Source organism: Canis lupus, chromosome 32 (assembly GCF_048164855.1).
Source record: "Canis lupus baileyi chromosome 32, mCanLup2.hap1, whole genome shotgun sequence".
NCBI classification, from domain to species: domain Eukaryota; kingdom Metazoa; phylum Chordata; class Mammalia; order Carnivora; family Canidae; genus Canis; species Canis lupus.
This window is the reverse complement of record NC_132869.1, coordinates 43207999-43224388: the sequence shown is the minus strand read 5'-3', so window position 1 is coordinate 43224388 and position 16390 is coordinate 43207999. Positions and strand designations below refer to the sequence as shown.

Below are 16390 nucleotides of genomic sequence, written 5' to 3'. Positions count from 1 at the left end.
ACTGGTGTGAGGTGGTATCTCATTGTGGTCTTGATTTATATTTCCCTGATGGCAAGGGATGCGGAGCATTTTCTCATGTGCATGTTGGCCATGTCTATGTGTTCCTCTGTGAGATTTCTCTTCATGTCTTTTGCCCATTTCATGATTGGATTGTTTGTTTCTTTGTTGTGGAGTTTAATAAGTTATTATAGATCTTGGAAACTAGCCCTTTATCTGATACGTCATTTGCAAGTATCTTCTCCCATTCTGTAGGTTGTCTTTTAGTTTTGTTGACTGTATCCTTTGCTGTGCAAAAGCTTCTTATCTTGATGAAGTCCCAATAGTTCATTTTTGCTTTTGTTTCTTTTGCCTTCGTGGATGTATCTTGCAAGAAGTTACTGTGGCCGAGTTCAAAAAGGGTGTTGCCTGTGTTCTCCTCTAGGATTTTGATGGAATCTTGTCTCACATATAGATCTTTCATCCATTTTGAGTTTATCTTTGTGTATGGTGCAAGAGAGTGGTCTAGTTTATATACAATGGAATATTCCTCAGCCGTTAGAAATGACAAATACCCACCATTTGCTTCAACGTGGATGGAACTGGAGGGTATTATGCTGAGTGAAATAAGTCAATCGGAGAAGGACAAACATTATATGGTCTCATTCATTTGGGGAATATAAATAATAGTGAAAGGGAATAAAAGGGAAGGGAGAAGAAATGGGTAGGAAATATCAGAAAGGAAGACAGAACATAAAGACTCCTAACTCTGGGAAATGAACTAGGGGTGATGGAAGGGGAGGAGGGTGGGGGGTGGGGGTGACTGGGTGGCGGGCACTGAGGGGGGCACTTGACGGGATGAGCACTGGGTGTTATTCTGTATGTTGGCAAATTGAACACCAATAAAAAATAAATTTATTATTTAAAAAAACAGGAAAAAAAAGAAAATGGATAAGCAAACTAATTTATACATTTAAAAGAGTCTAGAGCAGTTAAAATGAATTAATCAGATATATATGCATCAACATAAATAAATCTCAGCAACAGGTCAGGTGAAAACAGAAGTGGAGAAAACAGTATGATGCATTTATGTAAACTTTAAATACACAAAAAAAATAGAAGGTAGATAATGTACTTTAGGGATATTTGCTTGGTCTCCAAATACATAAAAAGTTTACATAAATATTTACATAAATATACACATGTATATTTTTATATATAGCATGTATATACATAAACTTACAAAAAAATGCATGGAAGTGATATACACAAACTAACATAGTGATTTACCTATTGAGGGGGAATGAAGGGGAGGGGATGAGGATGGGGATTTAGCTGTATCTGCAACGTTTGGTTTCATACCAATAAGACAAAAGATCTAAGGCAATAAGATGTTACTGAAAAACGTTATCAGTTGGTTCTCAGGTGTTAGGTGTATGAGACTTTTAATGTGCTGTTTAATTTGGTTCACGAGTATTTTGTTGAGAATTCATACATCCAACATTCATTAGGAATATTGGGCCATAGTTCTCTTGTCTTGTAGTTCCTTTTTCTGGCTTTGGTATCTGGGTGATGCTGGCCTTGTAAAATGAGTTTGGCAGTGTTCCTTTTCCTTCAACTTGTTTTGGAATAGTCTGAGAAGGATTGGTGTTAATTCTTTAAGTATTTGGTGGAATTCACCAGTGAAACTATCTTGCCCTAAGCTCTTCTCTGTTGTGAGGTTTTTGATTATTGATTCAATCTCCTTACTTGCTATTAGTCTGTTCAGATTTCTTCTCTCTCTTTTTAAAAAGATTTTATTCATTTGTTAGAGAGAGAGAGAGAAAAAAAAAACAAATGAGCACAGGTAGAGAGAGGACAAGCAGGCTCCCCACTGAGTAGGGAGTCTGATGTGGGGCTCAATTCCAGGATCCTGAGGTCATGACCGGAGCGGAAAGCAAAAGCTTAACTGACTGAACCAACCAGGCGCCCCTCAGATTTTCTATTTCTTTATGATATATGGTCTTGGTAGTTGTAGTTGTATATTTCTAGGATTTAGCCAATTCTAGGTTGTCCAATTTGTTGGCATATAATGGTTCATAACAGTCTCTTATGATCCTTAGTATTTCTATGGCATTAGACATAATGTCTCCTCTTTTATGTATAATTTTATTTATTTGCATCCATTCATTTATTTCTTTATTTACTTTAATCTTTATTACTTCACTTCTACTACAACTAAAGTTCTTCATTTGAGATCATTGTTTCTTGATATATGTATTTACCAATATAAAACTCCATTTTAGAACTGCTTTTTCTGTCTTATAAGGTTTGGCATGTTGTGCTTCCATTTTCATTTGTCTTAAAAATATTGAAAATTGTCTTTGATTCATTGATTGTTCAGGACTGTGCTGTTTAATTTCTAAGTCTATGTAAAATTTTCAGCTTTTCTCCCATTATCATTTTCTAGTTTCATAATACTGTGGTAGGAAAAGATATTTGATGAAGTTTCTATATTCTTATATTTGTTGAGACTTGTTTTGTGGCCTAATATATGATCCATCTAAGAAAATGTTCCATATGCACTTGAGAAGAATATATATTCTGCTCCTGTTGGATAGAACGTTCTATATATATTAGGTCCTCTGGCCTACTGTGTTGTTTAAATCGGCTGTTTCCTTATTGATTCTCTGTCTGGAAGATCTGTCTATTGTTGGGAGCGGAGTATTAAAGTCAATAACTATTACCATGTTATTGTTTATTTCTTTTAGGATTTGTTTTATATATTTAGGTGCTCCAGAGTTGGGTACATAAATATTTATCACTGTTGTATCTTCTTAGTAGACTGATCCCTTTATCATTATACAATGACCTTCTTTGTTTCTTTTGACTATTTTTAGCTTAAAATCTATTTTGTCTGATAAAAATATAGCTACCCCTACTTTCTTTTAGTTACCATTTCCTTGAATATCTCTTCCCATCCTTTTACTCTATGTCCTTAATGCTAAAATGAGTCTCCCGAAGGAAGTATATTGTTGGATCTTGTTCTTTTATCCATTCAACCATTCGATGTGCTTTGATTATGGAATTTAATCCAATTATACTTAAAGCAATTATTAATAATGACTTACTATTGCTATTTTGTGTTTTCTGATTGTTTTGTACTTTATTTCTTGCTTCTTTTTTTCTTGCTCTCTTCCTTTGTGATCTGATGACTCTTTGTGGTGGTGTGATTTGTGGTTACCACGAAGCTTAAATAAAATATATTTATTATATTCTATTTTAAGAAGGTAAGTTTGGCAGCATATAGAAACTTTATCCTTTTACTTCTTCCCTGCTCACATTTTAGGTTATTGATGTTGTAATTTATATTTTATAGTGTGTATCCAATAACAAATTACTGTAGTTATGGTTACTTTTAATACATTCTATTTTAACCTTTAAAACCTTTAAATTAGGGTTATAAGTGAATTGTGCACCACCATTACAGTATCAGACACTGAGACTTTGACTATATGTTTGCTATTACCAGTGACTATTACACATCCATCTGTTTTTGTTATTATCTTCCTTTTGTTTCAGTGTGAAGAATGCCCTTAAACATTTCTTGTACGGCAGGTCTAGTGGTGGAGAGCTTCTTCAGTTCTGTTTGGGAAAGTCTTTATTTCTCCTTTATTTCTGAAGGAGAGTATTACCAGGTACATACAGCATTCTTGGCTGACAGTTTTTTCTTTCCATAGTTTGAAAGGCTGTGCCTTGATGTTGGATGGGGCTGCAGGATGCACTTCAGCTAGGTTGCTGGCTGTGCTCTGCTGGTGGGCACGGCTGCCAGCTGGATTCTCTGGTTGAGAGGGGCTCCCAGCTATATCTCATAGTTGGGTGGGGCTATAGACTATGCTTTGAGGCTTCCCAGGATCACTGTTCAGGCTTCCAGGTTATGTGTGGGGCCACAAGCTATGATCAACAGCTGGGCAGAGATGCTGGTTTGGCTACAGGCCAGACCTGCAGAGCTGCAGGATGGACTTCATGGCTACTTGGGTTCTTTGGCTGGCTGAGACTGGAGGTAATGCTGAGCAGCTAGGAAGGGATGTGAATTGCTTCCCTGCCCTGGTGCAGCTACAGAACGGGCTCTACAGCCAGTACAGCCTGGTGACTGAGTAACCAATTCAGGCAGATCTGCCAACCACGCTCCTTGCCCAGATGGGACTATTGGTTTAGCTCTGTGATGGGGCAGAAATGCCATCTGGGATTTCCGCTCAGGAATCAGTCCAGTAGGGTTTGAGAACTGACTGCTGTCAGTCTCATTGGCCTTTCTCTCTTTCTATTTGATTCTTAGTGGGTAAGCCCTGCAGATTCCCCAGTGATCCTCAGAGGGCAAAACCCACGTAGGCCTCCTATGATGTCCCACAACCCCAGGTGAGCTGATGTGCACTTTGGGCTCTTTTTGCACTGGAGAAACTATAGGCTCAGTGGGACCCTCTCAGGTTAGCACTGTGCCAGCCTGGGGGTGGGGTGATGTGGTCAAGAGTGTTAGCTCTTCCTTTTTTACCCTTCTAAGCAGTTCTTCTTGGTCTTGAGGTCTAGGGAGGGTACTTCAGCCTCACCCACCTTCAATTTCTGGCATTTTCTTGATGGTATCTCATCTATGGATAGTTGTTAGTTGGTCGTCTTGTGAGGGAACTGAAGTTGGCAGGAATCTATGTTGCCATCTGGTCACTGACACAATCAGTGCCATAGTACAGAACTAAGATCTTGTAAACAGAGACATACCACAAGGAATTAACACTTCTCCAAACAAGCAGAGGCATCATCTGCAGCACTGTGCTTCCACTTCATAGTACAGGATGGTTGGTAATGTTTTAGTGCATTCCATTCACATCTCAGCAAAGCTCCGGACACGTAAAGTCCAAGATCAAGGGGCTACAACACTGAACTCCTTTGAGAACTCTTTTTTTTTGGTTTTCATATGGCTGCCCTTTGGCTGCCTCTTCACACAACTGTCCCTCTGTACATTTGCCTTGTGTTCTTGATATGAAGAGCTTTTACAATTAAAAAGAGCCAACATCACAGTTCAAAAATGGGCAAAGTATATGAACAGGCAACTCACAAAATAACAGAAATTGCCGGTAAACATTACAAAATGTTCAATGTTACTACTAATATAAAAATGAAGCATTTTCACCTCTCAATTTGGCTAAAACTCAAAAAAATGATGATATATGATATTGTGTAGACTGAGGGAACAAGGATATGCTCATAGGTAATCTTTGCGTAGGTTAATTTGGCAATGTAGACAAAAACTCTTAATGCATATTCTTTGACCCCGAAATTCTACTTCTCCGCATTTATTTTAAGAAAACATCAGTTGCAGGGAGAGTTGAGTGTACAAAGATGTTCTTCCCAGTGCTATCTATAGTAAAAAACTAGGATAAATTTACATGAGTAATAAAAGGTCATGTGGAGCAAATCATTGCTACATAATGAAATACTTGGAAAGCCAGCAAAAAGTAATTTGCAAGTTTCTGGTGATTTAGAAAAATAAATAAAAACATGATAAAATAATATGTACAAGTATTACAGTATTTTTTATAAAGAAACTGAATGTATATGCACCAAAACCAACCCAGTGATTATCTTTTGGGTGGCAGGTTCAAGGTAATTTGTGTGTGTTTACAAAAATATCCATTGTTCTGTGTTTTCCAAATTCTTTTTCTCACTGAGAGAAACTTTCTAATTAAGAAAGAGAGGTTAATTGAAAAGGAGAAATGAGAGAGAAACAGCCAAGCCACCTGCTACTGCAAGAGAGCCTCAACACTTAGAAACACAGCAGTAAGCTGTGCGCACTGGCAGTATCGTAGCCAATGAGGTTTATCCGAGGTGCGATTATTGCTAATAGAAACACAGCAGTAGAGTAAAGGTGATAAACCTGAGATGCAGAGGGCGGGCAGAATCAATACATAGTAAAGAGTGACCTGAATACTGGTTTGGAAAGGGTGTCTCCGTGAGGAGTCTGACGATGTTCAGTCGGCTGGCTTGAGTAACTGAATGGGACATGAGCATCACTGAGAAGGAACGGAGGACACAGGCAAAGGAGCTCCTCTGGGTGGAAAGATTATGTGCTCAGTTGTGAACTTGCGACACCTCCTGTGCCTAAGATCTCCCCTGGCATGTGGCTTTGTTGGCCAGCAAAGTGCTAAGGTACAGTTCTGTAACTTCTTGAATAGATGCCTTACATTTGATAACTTTCAATTCCAGAAGACTGGTATCAGTGACTTGGACTCATCTATTTGCCTTTTGTATGTACAGTTTGTTTCTCCTGTTTTATGAGAGACATATACATTTCTTTTTTTTTTTGAGACATATACATTTCTAATTGGATATGATGAAAAGAATTGTGCTTCAGCAAAAGACTCCAAAGAGCCAAAGCAACTGTGTAAAAGAAGAACGAAGATGGAGGCATCATCTCCTGATTTCAAACTATAAGACAAAGCTACAGTAACCAAAACAGTATGGTACCAGCATAAAGACAGACACACAGACCAATGGAACAGAATTGAGAACCAAGAAATAAGGCCATGGGTCTATAGTCCACAAATATTTGACAGGAAAGCTAAGAATACTCAATAGGGAAAGGATAGTCTCTTCAATACATGGTGCTGGGAAAACTGGAAAAGTACCTGCAGAAGAATGAAATTGGATCCCTATCTTATACCACTCACAAAAATAAACTTGACATGGATTAAAGACCTAAATGTAAGACCTGAAACCATTAAACTCCCAGAAGGAAACACAGGGAACAAACTCCTTGACAGTGGGCTTGGAAAATTTTTTTTGCATATTATACCAAGAGCATAAGCAAGACAAGCAAAAATAAACAAGCAGGACTACATCACTTAAAAGCTTCTGCACAGCAAAAGAAACAATCAACAAAATGAAAAGGCAACCTATTGAATGGGAGAAAATATTTGCAAAATATATGTTAGATAAGGGGTTTAATATCCAAAATACATAAGGAACTCCTACAACTCAATAGTAAAAACACAAATCATTTGTGTGGAGAAGAAGAACATATATATGGCCAACAGGTATAGGAAAAGATGCTAAACATCACTGATCATCAGGGAAATGCAAATCAAAGCCACAATAAAATACCATGTTGTCCTTCTAGAAATGGCTATTATCAAAAAAATGAGATAATTTTGGCAAGGATATCAAGAAAAGTGAATCCTTGTACACTTTTGGTGGGAATGTACACTTAACATGGCCACTATGGAAAACAGTATGGAGGTTCCTCAAAAAACTGAGACTAGAACTACTACATGATCCATCCATTCCACTTCTATGTATATATCTGAGGGAAATGAATCACCATTTCAAAGAGATATCTGCACTCTCATGTCCACTGCAGCATTATTGAGAACAGCCAACACATGGACACAACTCTTAAGTGTCTATCACTCAAGACACGTAAGATGAATGGATAAAGAAAATGTGTTGTGTGTGTGTGTGTGTGTGTGTGTGTGTGTGTGTGTGTAATGGAATATAATCCAAAAAAGAAGGAAATCCTGCCATTTGCAACAACCCTGATGGATCTTGAAGACATGTTAAATAAAATAAGTCAGATGGTAAAGACATATACCATATGAGGTCTCTTACATGTAGAATCTAAAAAAGTTGAACTTCTAGAAATAAAGAATAGAATGGTGGTTACTAAAGCCTGGGGGCTAGAGGAAATGAGATGTTGGTTAAAGGGTATAAGAGTAGAAACTTCCATTTGTAAGATGAATAAGTTCTGGGGATGCAATATACAGCATTGTGACTATAGTTAACAATAATATATCATTTACTTGAAAGTTGTTAGGAAAGTAGTAGAGAGAGAGAGAGAGAGAGAGAGAGAGAGAGAGAGAGAACGAACACAAGAATACAAGGGGAGCAGCAGGGAGAGGGAGGAAGTTTCCTTCAGGGTGGGAGCCTGACTCAGGGCTCGATTCCAGAACCCTGGGATCATGATCTGAGCCAAAGGCAGATGCTAAACTGACTGAGCCACCCAGGCGCCCCTTGAGAGTAGCTTTCAAATGTTTCACCACACATGCGCAAAAGGTAATGATGTGAGGTGATGGAAGAGTTAACTAACTATAGTAATTGGTTTGCAGTATATATAGGTGTCAAATCACTACACCTTAAACTTCTACAATGTTATATGTCAACAATATCTCAAGAAAGCTGGAAAAAATAGAATTGCAATCTGCTTCCATCCTACAAACAATATTGCTTTCAGAGAACTGTGCTAAACACTGGAACTGCCAATATTTTCATTTTATAGAAGAATGTTCTGGTGTTTGACAGCCAAACAATATTTGGCTATTCTGTTAAAGATCTCTTCATTTTTGTACCCCAGGACCTTGTATGGTATCTGGCACAAAGTGCTACAGGTGACCGACCATAGTATGAACTGATAAATATCACTGCGAATCCCTTAGATCTAGACACTGGGCAAACCATGTAAAATAATGAGAATAAGTGCTGGTATTACCATCTTAGTTAGAAATCCCCTTGCCTCTTTTATGTCAGATGAGGAGAAGGAAGGGACATATGTTAAGGCGGTATTTACTGCTCCAGCTCTACTTCTGGAACACAGGGCACAGAACGGCACCAAAGGCTGTGCTGGAACTCTCTCTGGCCAGCAGGGACTCTACAGATATAGACTGACAAAAAATTCCCAGGTTATGGCAGGAAACAGAGTGAGATTTCTTGTCAGCTAGTATCTGAGAAGGTGAGAAAGCAGGAAATAATCAGACGTGTTCCATTTGCCTTATTGGGCAGATGTAGAATACAGCTTGTGGTTCTACCATAGGCATCACGAAGCCAACTAACACTGCATCACATATAAGAAAACAACCTTTACCAACAGTGGCTCAAATCTGAGAGAGAGGGGCAGAGTTTTTTCTAAAGGACTTTGATTGTCAATCATCCTTTTTAAGTTACGGGAGATTCGGTTTGGCAGATTACATACACTGTTATTTTTTTCCTTTCTTAAGGATCTGGTAACTATAATAACATGTGAAAACGCATGCACTTTCTAGCGGAAAGCCCATTAGAATTACACTGAAGCATTTGGCTGGTCCAGAACGGCATATAGCTGTGCTGTCTGGTGGGAATCCAGGGCTGTTGCATCACGGGGCAGCCCAAGGGAGAAGGCTGGAACAGAATGGCACGTGTCAGCAGAGAGGGCGAGGTTCTACAGTGACCTATGGCGAGGTGGAAATTGAATGGGATCAAGCAACTGAGAGAAAGGCCAGGGAGGGTAAGAGTCAAGTGCTGTAAGATAAATGGCTGTGAACCTAAAGGGCTTGGTACTCTCTAGCAATAAATATGCTTGGGGAAAGAGGGCAGGCAGAGGGAAGGGAGAAATGAACAAAATAATCAAGAGCAAGAAGATACTGAATGAAACAACTGTTCTCAAGAAAGCACTATAAGAAACCAGAGGAGATTTATGAACTGTTTTGAGGCAAATGCAGAAGAGGGCATTCTCTTTTTCTCCTATTAACCTGCCATGAGCTTCAGAGCAACAAACTGCATGGATTTTGGAAACCAGAGATCAGTGCTGATCACAGAAAAGCTGCTGATAGGTGGGGCAGGTAACTGATGAACACCAAATGGAACTCTTTTGGGAAATCAAATGTCCTACCTGATTCAAGATTCATGATGGAAAAAAAGGATTCAGATGTCTGAATAGGAGAAAATGTCCCTGGAGAGAAGGTGACTTCAGAAGTGACCTTGAACAGGTGTCAGAAATCGCTACTATCTGCGTAATGGGAAAGCACGCAGGTTTTGGGAGTCCAGCTAGACCTGAGTTCCAATTCCAAATCTCCTACCTACTTTTGAATTTATTACTTAAACTTAGGCATGCATTTAATCTTTCTGAGTAATTTTCCCACCTACGAAGTCTGAATTAGAAATCCTACACCAACAGGGATGCAAAGCCTCTATTACAATACCTTACACATAATGAGTGCTCCATAAATGGTAGCTATTATTAAGTTTGAACCAAATTTAAAATCAGAGATGACCTGAAATAGGGGGATTCTCAGAAATTCTTGAGTTGGAAATAGTTGACAGAAAGTTATAAAAGCTTGAACGTTATATATTCTAACATCAAATATCTGAATATCAAGAATGACAGATGAACTCTAACTGTATTGCTTTTCATTAATGGGACCTTTCTTCTCTGGGGTACCAAATGTAGTGTATTTTCCACCAGGAATTTATGGATTTTGTTGTGAGAAACACTGCCGTCACATACACCCTGAGATTTAAATTATTTTAATATAACATTTTTTTTAAAAGAAGAAAGTTTGAAGAAATCTAGTAATTTTACCTGATGAGGTCCTGAACTCGACTGTTAAATGCATCACCTTGTGAAGGTTTGTTTTTCATTTCCTGTGTCGATATTTTTGGTGTAGCTGGCCGGCTGCTTCCATCTGGTCGATTGGCAATCAGACAGCTAAAAACCACAGCACTGACTTTGAGAAGTCCAGTTGTCAAACCTTCAAAAACTTGCTTATTTGTATTTCTTCCCAAAATAGCATTATTTTCATCTGGAACATAAACCTAGGTGGAAAAAAAAATAGAGTAATTGTATTTCAGAAAACCACCAGAAATGGACAGAGATAATATGGGAACTTTCTGGAATCATAAATAATTTTGAAATTGTAGAGGTGGCTAGCTAAATGTTTGAGTGTTGGTTCTGAAGTTAGGTTGCTGGTAAGTTCAAGTCTCAGCTTTGTCCTTACTAGTTGAGTGCCCCTGAGCAAGGTTACTACTTCCAAGTTCCACATTTCTCATTTATAAAACAGGGACAACGACAGTGCCCATATCCTAGGGTTCTTGTGAGGATTAAGTGAGCTAATTCACATAAAGTGCTTAACTCATGCCTACGTACTCAATAAATATTATTTATTCAATTGAATATATTAAACATTTGTAGGAGCCCAGAGAATGAACCAGTTGGTAAACTGATAAGCAGCATTGTTTTCTTGTTAAAGTGAATTATCAAAATATCTAAATTCCTCTATTAAAATGAAATTTGTATTTCTTATCACAAAATGACAAAAGAGTTTTTTCCTAATATATAGGGTCATATTCAGGTATCTTTGTGTATAGTTTACAGGAAGTAACGTGGGTAAAAGTTGAGACTAGGAGTTAGAACGTGGGCTTGGGTTCTGTCTCTGCAGCTCTGTGGTCTCAGACAAGTTCCTTAACCTTTCTGTGTCTCAGTTTCCTCAGTTATGAAATGAGAAAAATCATAATCGTAGCAGAAAATCAACATATGTAAATTCTTAGAACAATGTCTAGCACATAGGTAATCCAACTGCTACCCTTACTAGGATTCCAACTATTACCAGGAGGAACTAGTGTATACGGACATCAGCTCTCACAGAGAAGGATGACATAAGAAGCCAAGAGCTAGATACGTAATTACCAGGCTGGGGCTCTGTGCCCTTGGTCTGTGATGCCGGCTACGGATATGTAAGGGCTCATTCTTCCCAGGAAGAGGAGGGGCTGCCTCCTGAAGGCTTGAGTACCAAAAGGGGCAGAGACAATAAGCTAAGGGTGAGAAGAAAGGAGGTCTGGACTGGGAATCAGATGGTACTGTATTCGAGATTTGGTTTTTCCTCCAGCGGGTTACATGACTTTAATAATTTTACCTTTCTTGGTTTCTATATCTGCTGACCTGCTGGGACAACTATAAAGTGCAAATAAGATAATGAAGGGGGAAAACACCTGGCAAACTATTACATTTCACAAATGTACTTATTTGGGAACAACTGGCCTTTGCTTATTCTCACTCTACACCTGTACCAGTTCTATCGGAAGCTAGAGGAACAAATGATTATTGGATTAAAAAACAGGTTCTTTATAAACACAAGCAAATGTTCCTTCCATTCCTTTTGTTAATTTACATATTCCATGAAAATCACTTTTCTGAGAATAGCCTATTTAGGACTGTTGGCCATAAATGATCTCTGACCACTAAGTCAGTCCCAAGCCCAAGTAATTTTAGTAGAATCTTTCTGCAGTGTGTACTCCATTTACTGACGAAAGTTCCCTCTGAAACTCTAAAGTAGCTATAAAAGAGTCCACGGACTTCTTCAGACGGTGACTAGTGAAACCTAGCCTGTCCCAGTATAGAAGGTGGTATCCGAGGAATGGGGTTTGAACCTAGGATTTCTAAGTAAGTCGGGATGAGCTAGGTTATGCTGCAGTGAAACACTCCTCAAAAACGTCAGTGGCTTCAAACAATAAAGCTTTATTTTTCACTCACATGACATGTCCATCTGAGGGTGTTGTCCCTACTCTGGAGTCCAGGTAACAAAGCAACTACCATTTGTAGCAACAATGATCAATAGAGCTTTCTACGATGATCAAAGCGTTTCAGTCTACGCTGTTCTATATCTGCATGTGTCACTCGTGGCGGTTGAGCACTGGAAATACGGTTAATGTGACACAGACTGAATTTTTAATTTCAACTAATTTTAATTCTAAAGTGGTTAGCGTATCAGACAGTCCAGAGCACTGCAGGTCACAGTGGCAGAGAAGAAAAAAGATGTCGGCAAGGTCCTGCATCCACACTGAAGGCATCACCTGCTCACACCTTGTTGGCTGGAACCAATCCCCGTCCAACCCAACCACAGGGGAACCAAGAGGCGTCATCTTACTACGTACTTAGTAAGAGGGAGAGGGAGAGAAGCAGAATGTTCGGTGCACAGGACTGTTGGCTGCACGATGCTGTTTCTCCCATCGTGACTCTACGAGCCCCGTCACAGTTACCCTGTAGAGCAAATGAGGATCCTATTTACTTTCTTATGCACGTTTTTGGTTTCGGTTGGGTAGCTTTTTTTGAATGCTGAATTTCCTATTTATCTGTCATTAATTCATCATCAACCTTTCTGGTTCAATTGGAATTTCTCTCAAGTTCAAATACATCAGGGATTGTTGGCTCAGTGGACAGTGTTCCTGAGGCCGACCTGCTTGCTCTGTAGGCTGCTACGTGCCCCTCGCTTTGAGCTGGCCTTTCGTCCTCATCGTAAGAATTCCTCCCATCACCTCCTGGGTTAGATTCCCTTTATTTCTTGGATTCCATGTCTTCTTTTTCTTCCCATTCTCTTGTTGAAGAATATATTCCAACAGCTTCCTAAGAAAGGGTGCATGGGAAGAAAAATTTTGAGACCTGTGTGTCTGTAAATATCTTTGTTTCATCCTTATACTTGAATGCTAGTTTGGCCGAATAGAGAATTCTAGGTTGGAACTAATTTTCCTTTGGAGTTTTAAAAGACTGCTCCACTGTTTCCAACTTCAAGCACTGTTGTTAAGAGGTCTGATCTAATTTGTAACGTTTTTGTACATGGCCTATTTTGTCCTCTCTGGAAACTTATAGAAACTTATCTCTGATTTCCTGTGTCCTGGTATACGTCTTTCTTCTTTCTTTCTTCCTTCTTTTTCTTCTTCTTCTTGTTCTTGTTCTTCTTCCTCTTCCTCCCCCTCCTCCTTTAGTTTGCAAAAACTCTGTGGTCTTTCTAATCTGTAAACCATGTGTTTCACTTATGGGGAAATTTCTTGGATTATTTCTTTGCTAATTTCCTCTCATTCATTTTCTCTGTTGGACTTTGGTCCTGAACTAAGCCTGTAATTTTCTTATATTCTATTTTCTCCTTCTCTTCATCTCTTTGTTTTTTGTCCTACTTTTTAGGTGATTTCCTTAACTTTATTTCCAGTCCTTCTACTGAGTTTTTCATTATATTCCAAATTTTCTGGAGGTTTTTTTTTTTTTCCAATTTATTTACTTGAGAGAAAGAAAAAGAATAGCATACATCAGGGAGAGGCAGACGGACAGGGGGAGAGAATCTTTTTTTTTTTATTTTTTTTATTTATTTTTTATTTTTTTATTTTTTTATTTTTTTTTTTTAATTTATTTACGATAGTCACACACACAGAGAGAGAGAGAAGAGGCAGAGACATAGGCAGAGGGAGAAGCAGGCTCCATGCACCAGGAGCCTGACGTGGGATTCGATCCTGGGTCTCCAGGATCGCGCCCTGAGCCAAAGGCAGGCGCCAAACCGCTGCGCCACCCAGGGATCCCTTTTTTTATTTTTTTATTGGAGTTCAATTTGCCAACATTTAGCATAACACCCAGTGAGTGCAGGGAGAGAGAATCTTAAGCAGACTGCACTGGCACAGTACCCCACGAGGCTTAATCCTACCTCCCTGAGACCATGACCTGAGCCGAAACCTAGAGTTGGATACTAAACTAACTAAGCCACCCAACTGCCCCTAATTTCAGTAGCTCTTTTTGGCTCTCTGTATGTTTTTAGTTTTTTTGTTTTGTAGATACAGTATTTCTCATCTCTGTGAAATTATACTTTTTTAAGATTTTGTTTCCTACGTGGTCTTTGTCTCCTGTGAGTTCCTTCTCTATACTTTAGATTTTAAGCTTTCCTTAAATATGTAGCCACGTGTGACTTTCTGTTCACATGCAAGACTGATGGCTAGAGAGATTAGTGTATCACAACCTTGATCCAGTTACAAGCTGGATACATACTCTGCACGAAGGGCTTCAATCTGGGTGACTAACAGAGACCTAGCTTTCCCACTGGGGAATCCCAAGTATTAGTGTTTATATGTCTGTTCTCCTGTGTAAGTTCATTTCATTAGAATGAAATCCTTTATCTTCTAAGCCTGTAGAATATAACATGGCCTGCCCATTTCTACAGAGATTCACAGAAGAGGCTGAGTGGCTCATTACTTAAGAGAGAGATTCTCACTTAATCATTTTGTTTTTGTATGACTTTTTGTGGCTGTATACAGTGTCCTAATGCCTAGTGTAACTTTGGTTCAAACTCTTGTTTCCTGCCATGGCTGCAGGGAGCAGTCACTTGGCGATACACATGGCAGATGAATTCTAGGGCATCTAAACTGCCTCTTATTTAGACTATCAACCAATTACTCTCTTTCCAGCCTCATTCTCATTCTCATTTTCTGAGATACCTGGTGACTCTAATTCTTGAGCCTTTTGGGGTTCTGTAGCACAAATTTTCTCCTGGTATTTTTCTTCCTGTTAATTTAGGTTTTAGCTTTTAGGTAACCGTCTTTCAACTACCTGCTTTAGGGATTAAAACATATTTGCTTTCCTTTGCTTCCCATTCTTTTTTTGTTTTTGAGGGTTCAGGTCTGTATCTATCTACTATAATATTACTGGGGCCCCCAGGCAGAGAAAAATGTAACTTATGTGTTCGAATTCCCATGTTTTAAAATTATCTCAATAAATCCACCAAAATCACAACTTTTTCTTTTACACATTACAGAGAGAATATGAGAAATAATTTCAGGGTAATGTCAGGTTTCTTCATTATCACAAATTTTCACCATCCTTTCTTTTTAAGAAGCTTATACTGATTTTCTTTTTTTTTTTCTTGTACTGATTTTCATCAAGTATTTCAAATAAACAGGATGCATGTGTGTTTGGTAATCTTTCACTTAATTAGAAGTACTTTTAAGGTGCTCTGCTCACCTTAAGGGTCATTCAGACCCTACAGACTCATTTTACAATGAACTGTAACAAATTGTGGTTTTGTCGTTTATAGAAGAACAGAAAGAACAATACAAAAGAGAAAAGTGGTGACCATTTTTGATGCAGGCAGTAGCAAAATGTGACACTATTTCTGGAATCACAAGGAAGGGCAGATAGGAATACAAAAAGGCACTGCAATGTGAGAATCAGTTATTGCCTACATCTCATCTTTATTTCCTCTGAAATTATTATTTACTACATATCAGTATAACTGCTTATGCTCAAAATGACAAACTAAAGGTACCCCAAGGGGGTGGGGAGCTAAATTATGAGCCATACTCCCTGGGAGAGGTTGTAAGAGAAGGAAGGATGGAGACTAACATCTATGAGGTTTTTCTACTAAGCAAAACTGCTTAAGTATTTTTCTTGTATCATCACATTTAATTTTTTACAGATTAATACTTCAAATTCAGAGATATCAAGGACATGCCCAAGTTTCACAGTGAGTTAATGGAAGGTCTGGGAATTGAATCTGAGTTTATTAGACTTTAAAGCCTCTGTGCCATCTCTTACCCCAAACGGACTTCCTCCCATTGGGTAGCTCTTTTACTGAGGATTCAGCAGAAACTATCTTTAGCGGAGGGAGTGAAAATTGGTAATGGGCCTAACAGCCCTTCTCTGGGAGGGAGGGGAAAGGTGGTGGAGGGGGCCCAACTCACCTGGCCCCACAAACTTACCTCGGTACCTTTCAAAACATCCTGAACACCTACAAATTTGACCTGAGACTTAAAGAGAGAGCAGCTGAAATGCTACAGAAAGAAAAGTTTTTGCTTTTAACAAAGTAGGAAGACGAAAAAAAATAAGAAA

General features: G+C 38.8%; 1 protein-coding gene, 1 long non-coding RNA gene and 1 pseudogene across 11 annotated transcripts in view; 2 read left to right on the top strand and 1 right to left on the bottom strand.

The window, feature by feature from the left end:
- Nucleotides 1-16390, bottom strand: part of SCAPER (S-phase cyclin A associated protein in the ER) — a 431009-nt gene that overhangs the window by 62135 nt on the left and 352484 nt on the right. For all 10 annotated transcript variants that reach the window (XM_072809831.1, XM_072809829.1, XM_072809834.1 and 7 more), the window contains one exon: nucleotides 10334-10566. In XM_072809831.1, coding sequence (XP_072665932.1) covers nucleotides 10334-10566 — 233 coding nt within the window. The remainder of the gene's footprint in view (nucleotides 1-10333; nucleotides 10567-16390) is intronic.
- Nucleotides 1-16390, top strand: part of LOC140623361 (uncharacterized) — a 94487-nt gene that overhangs the window by 10775 nt on the left and 67322 nt on the right. The window lies entirely within an intron of this gene.
- Nucleotides 5788-5856, top strand: LOC140623373 (U4 spliceosomal RNA; annotated as a pseudogene).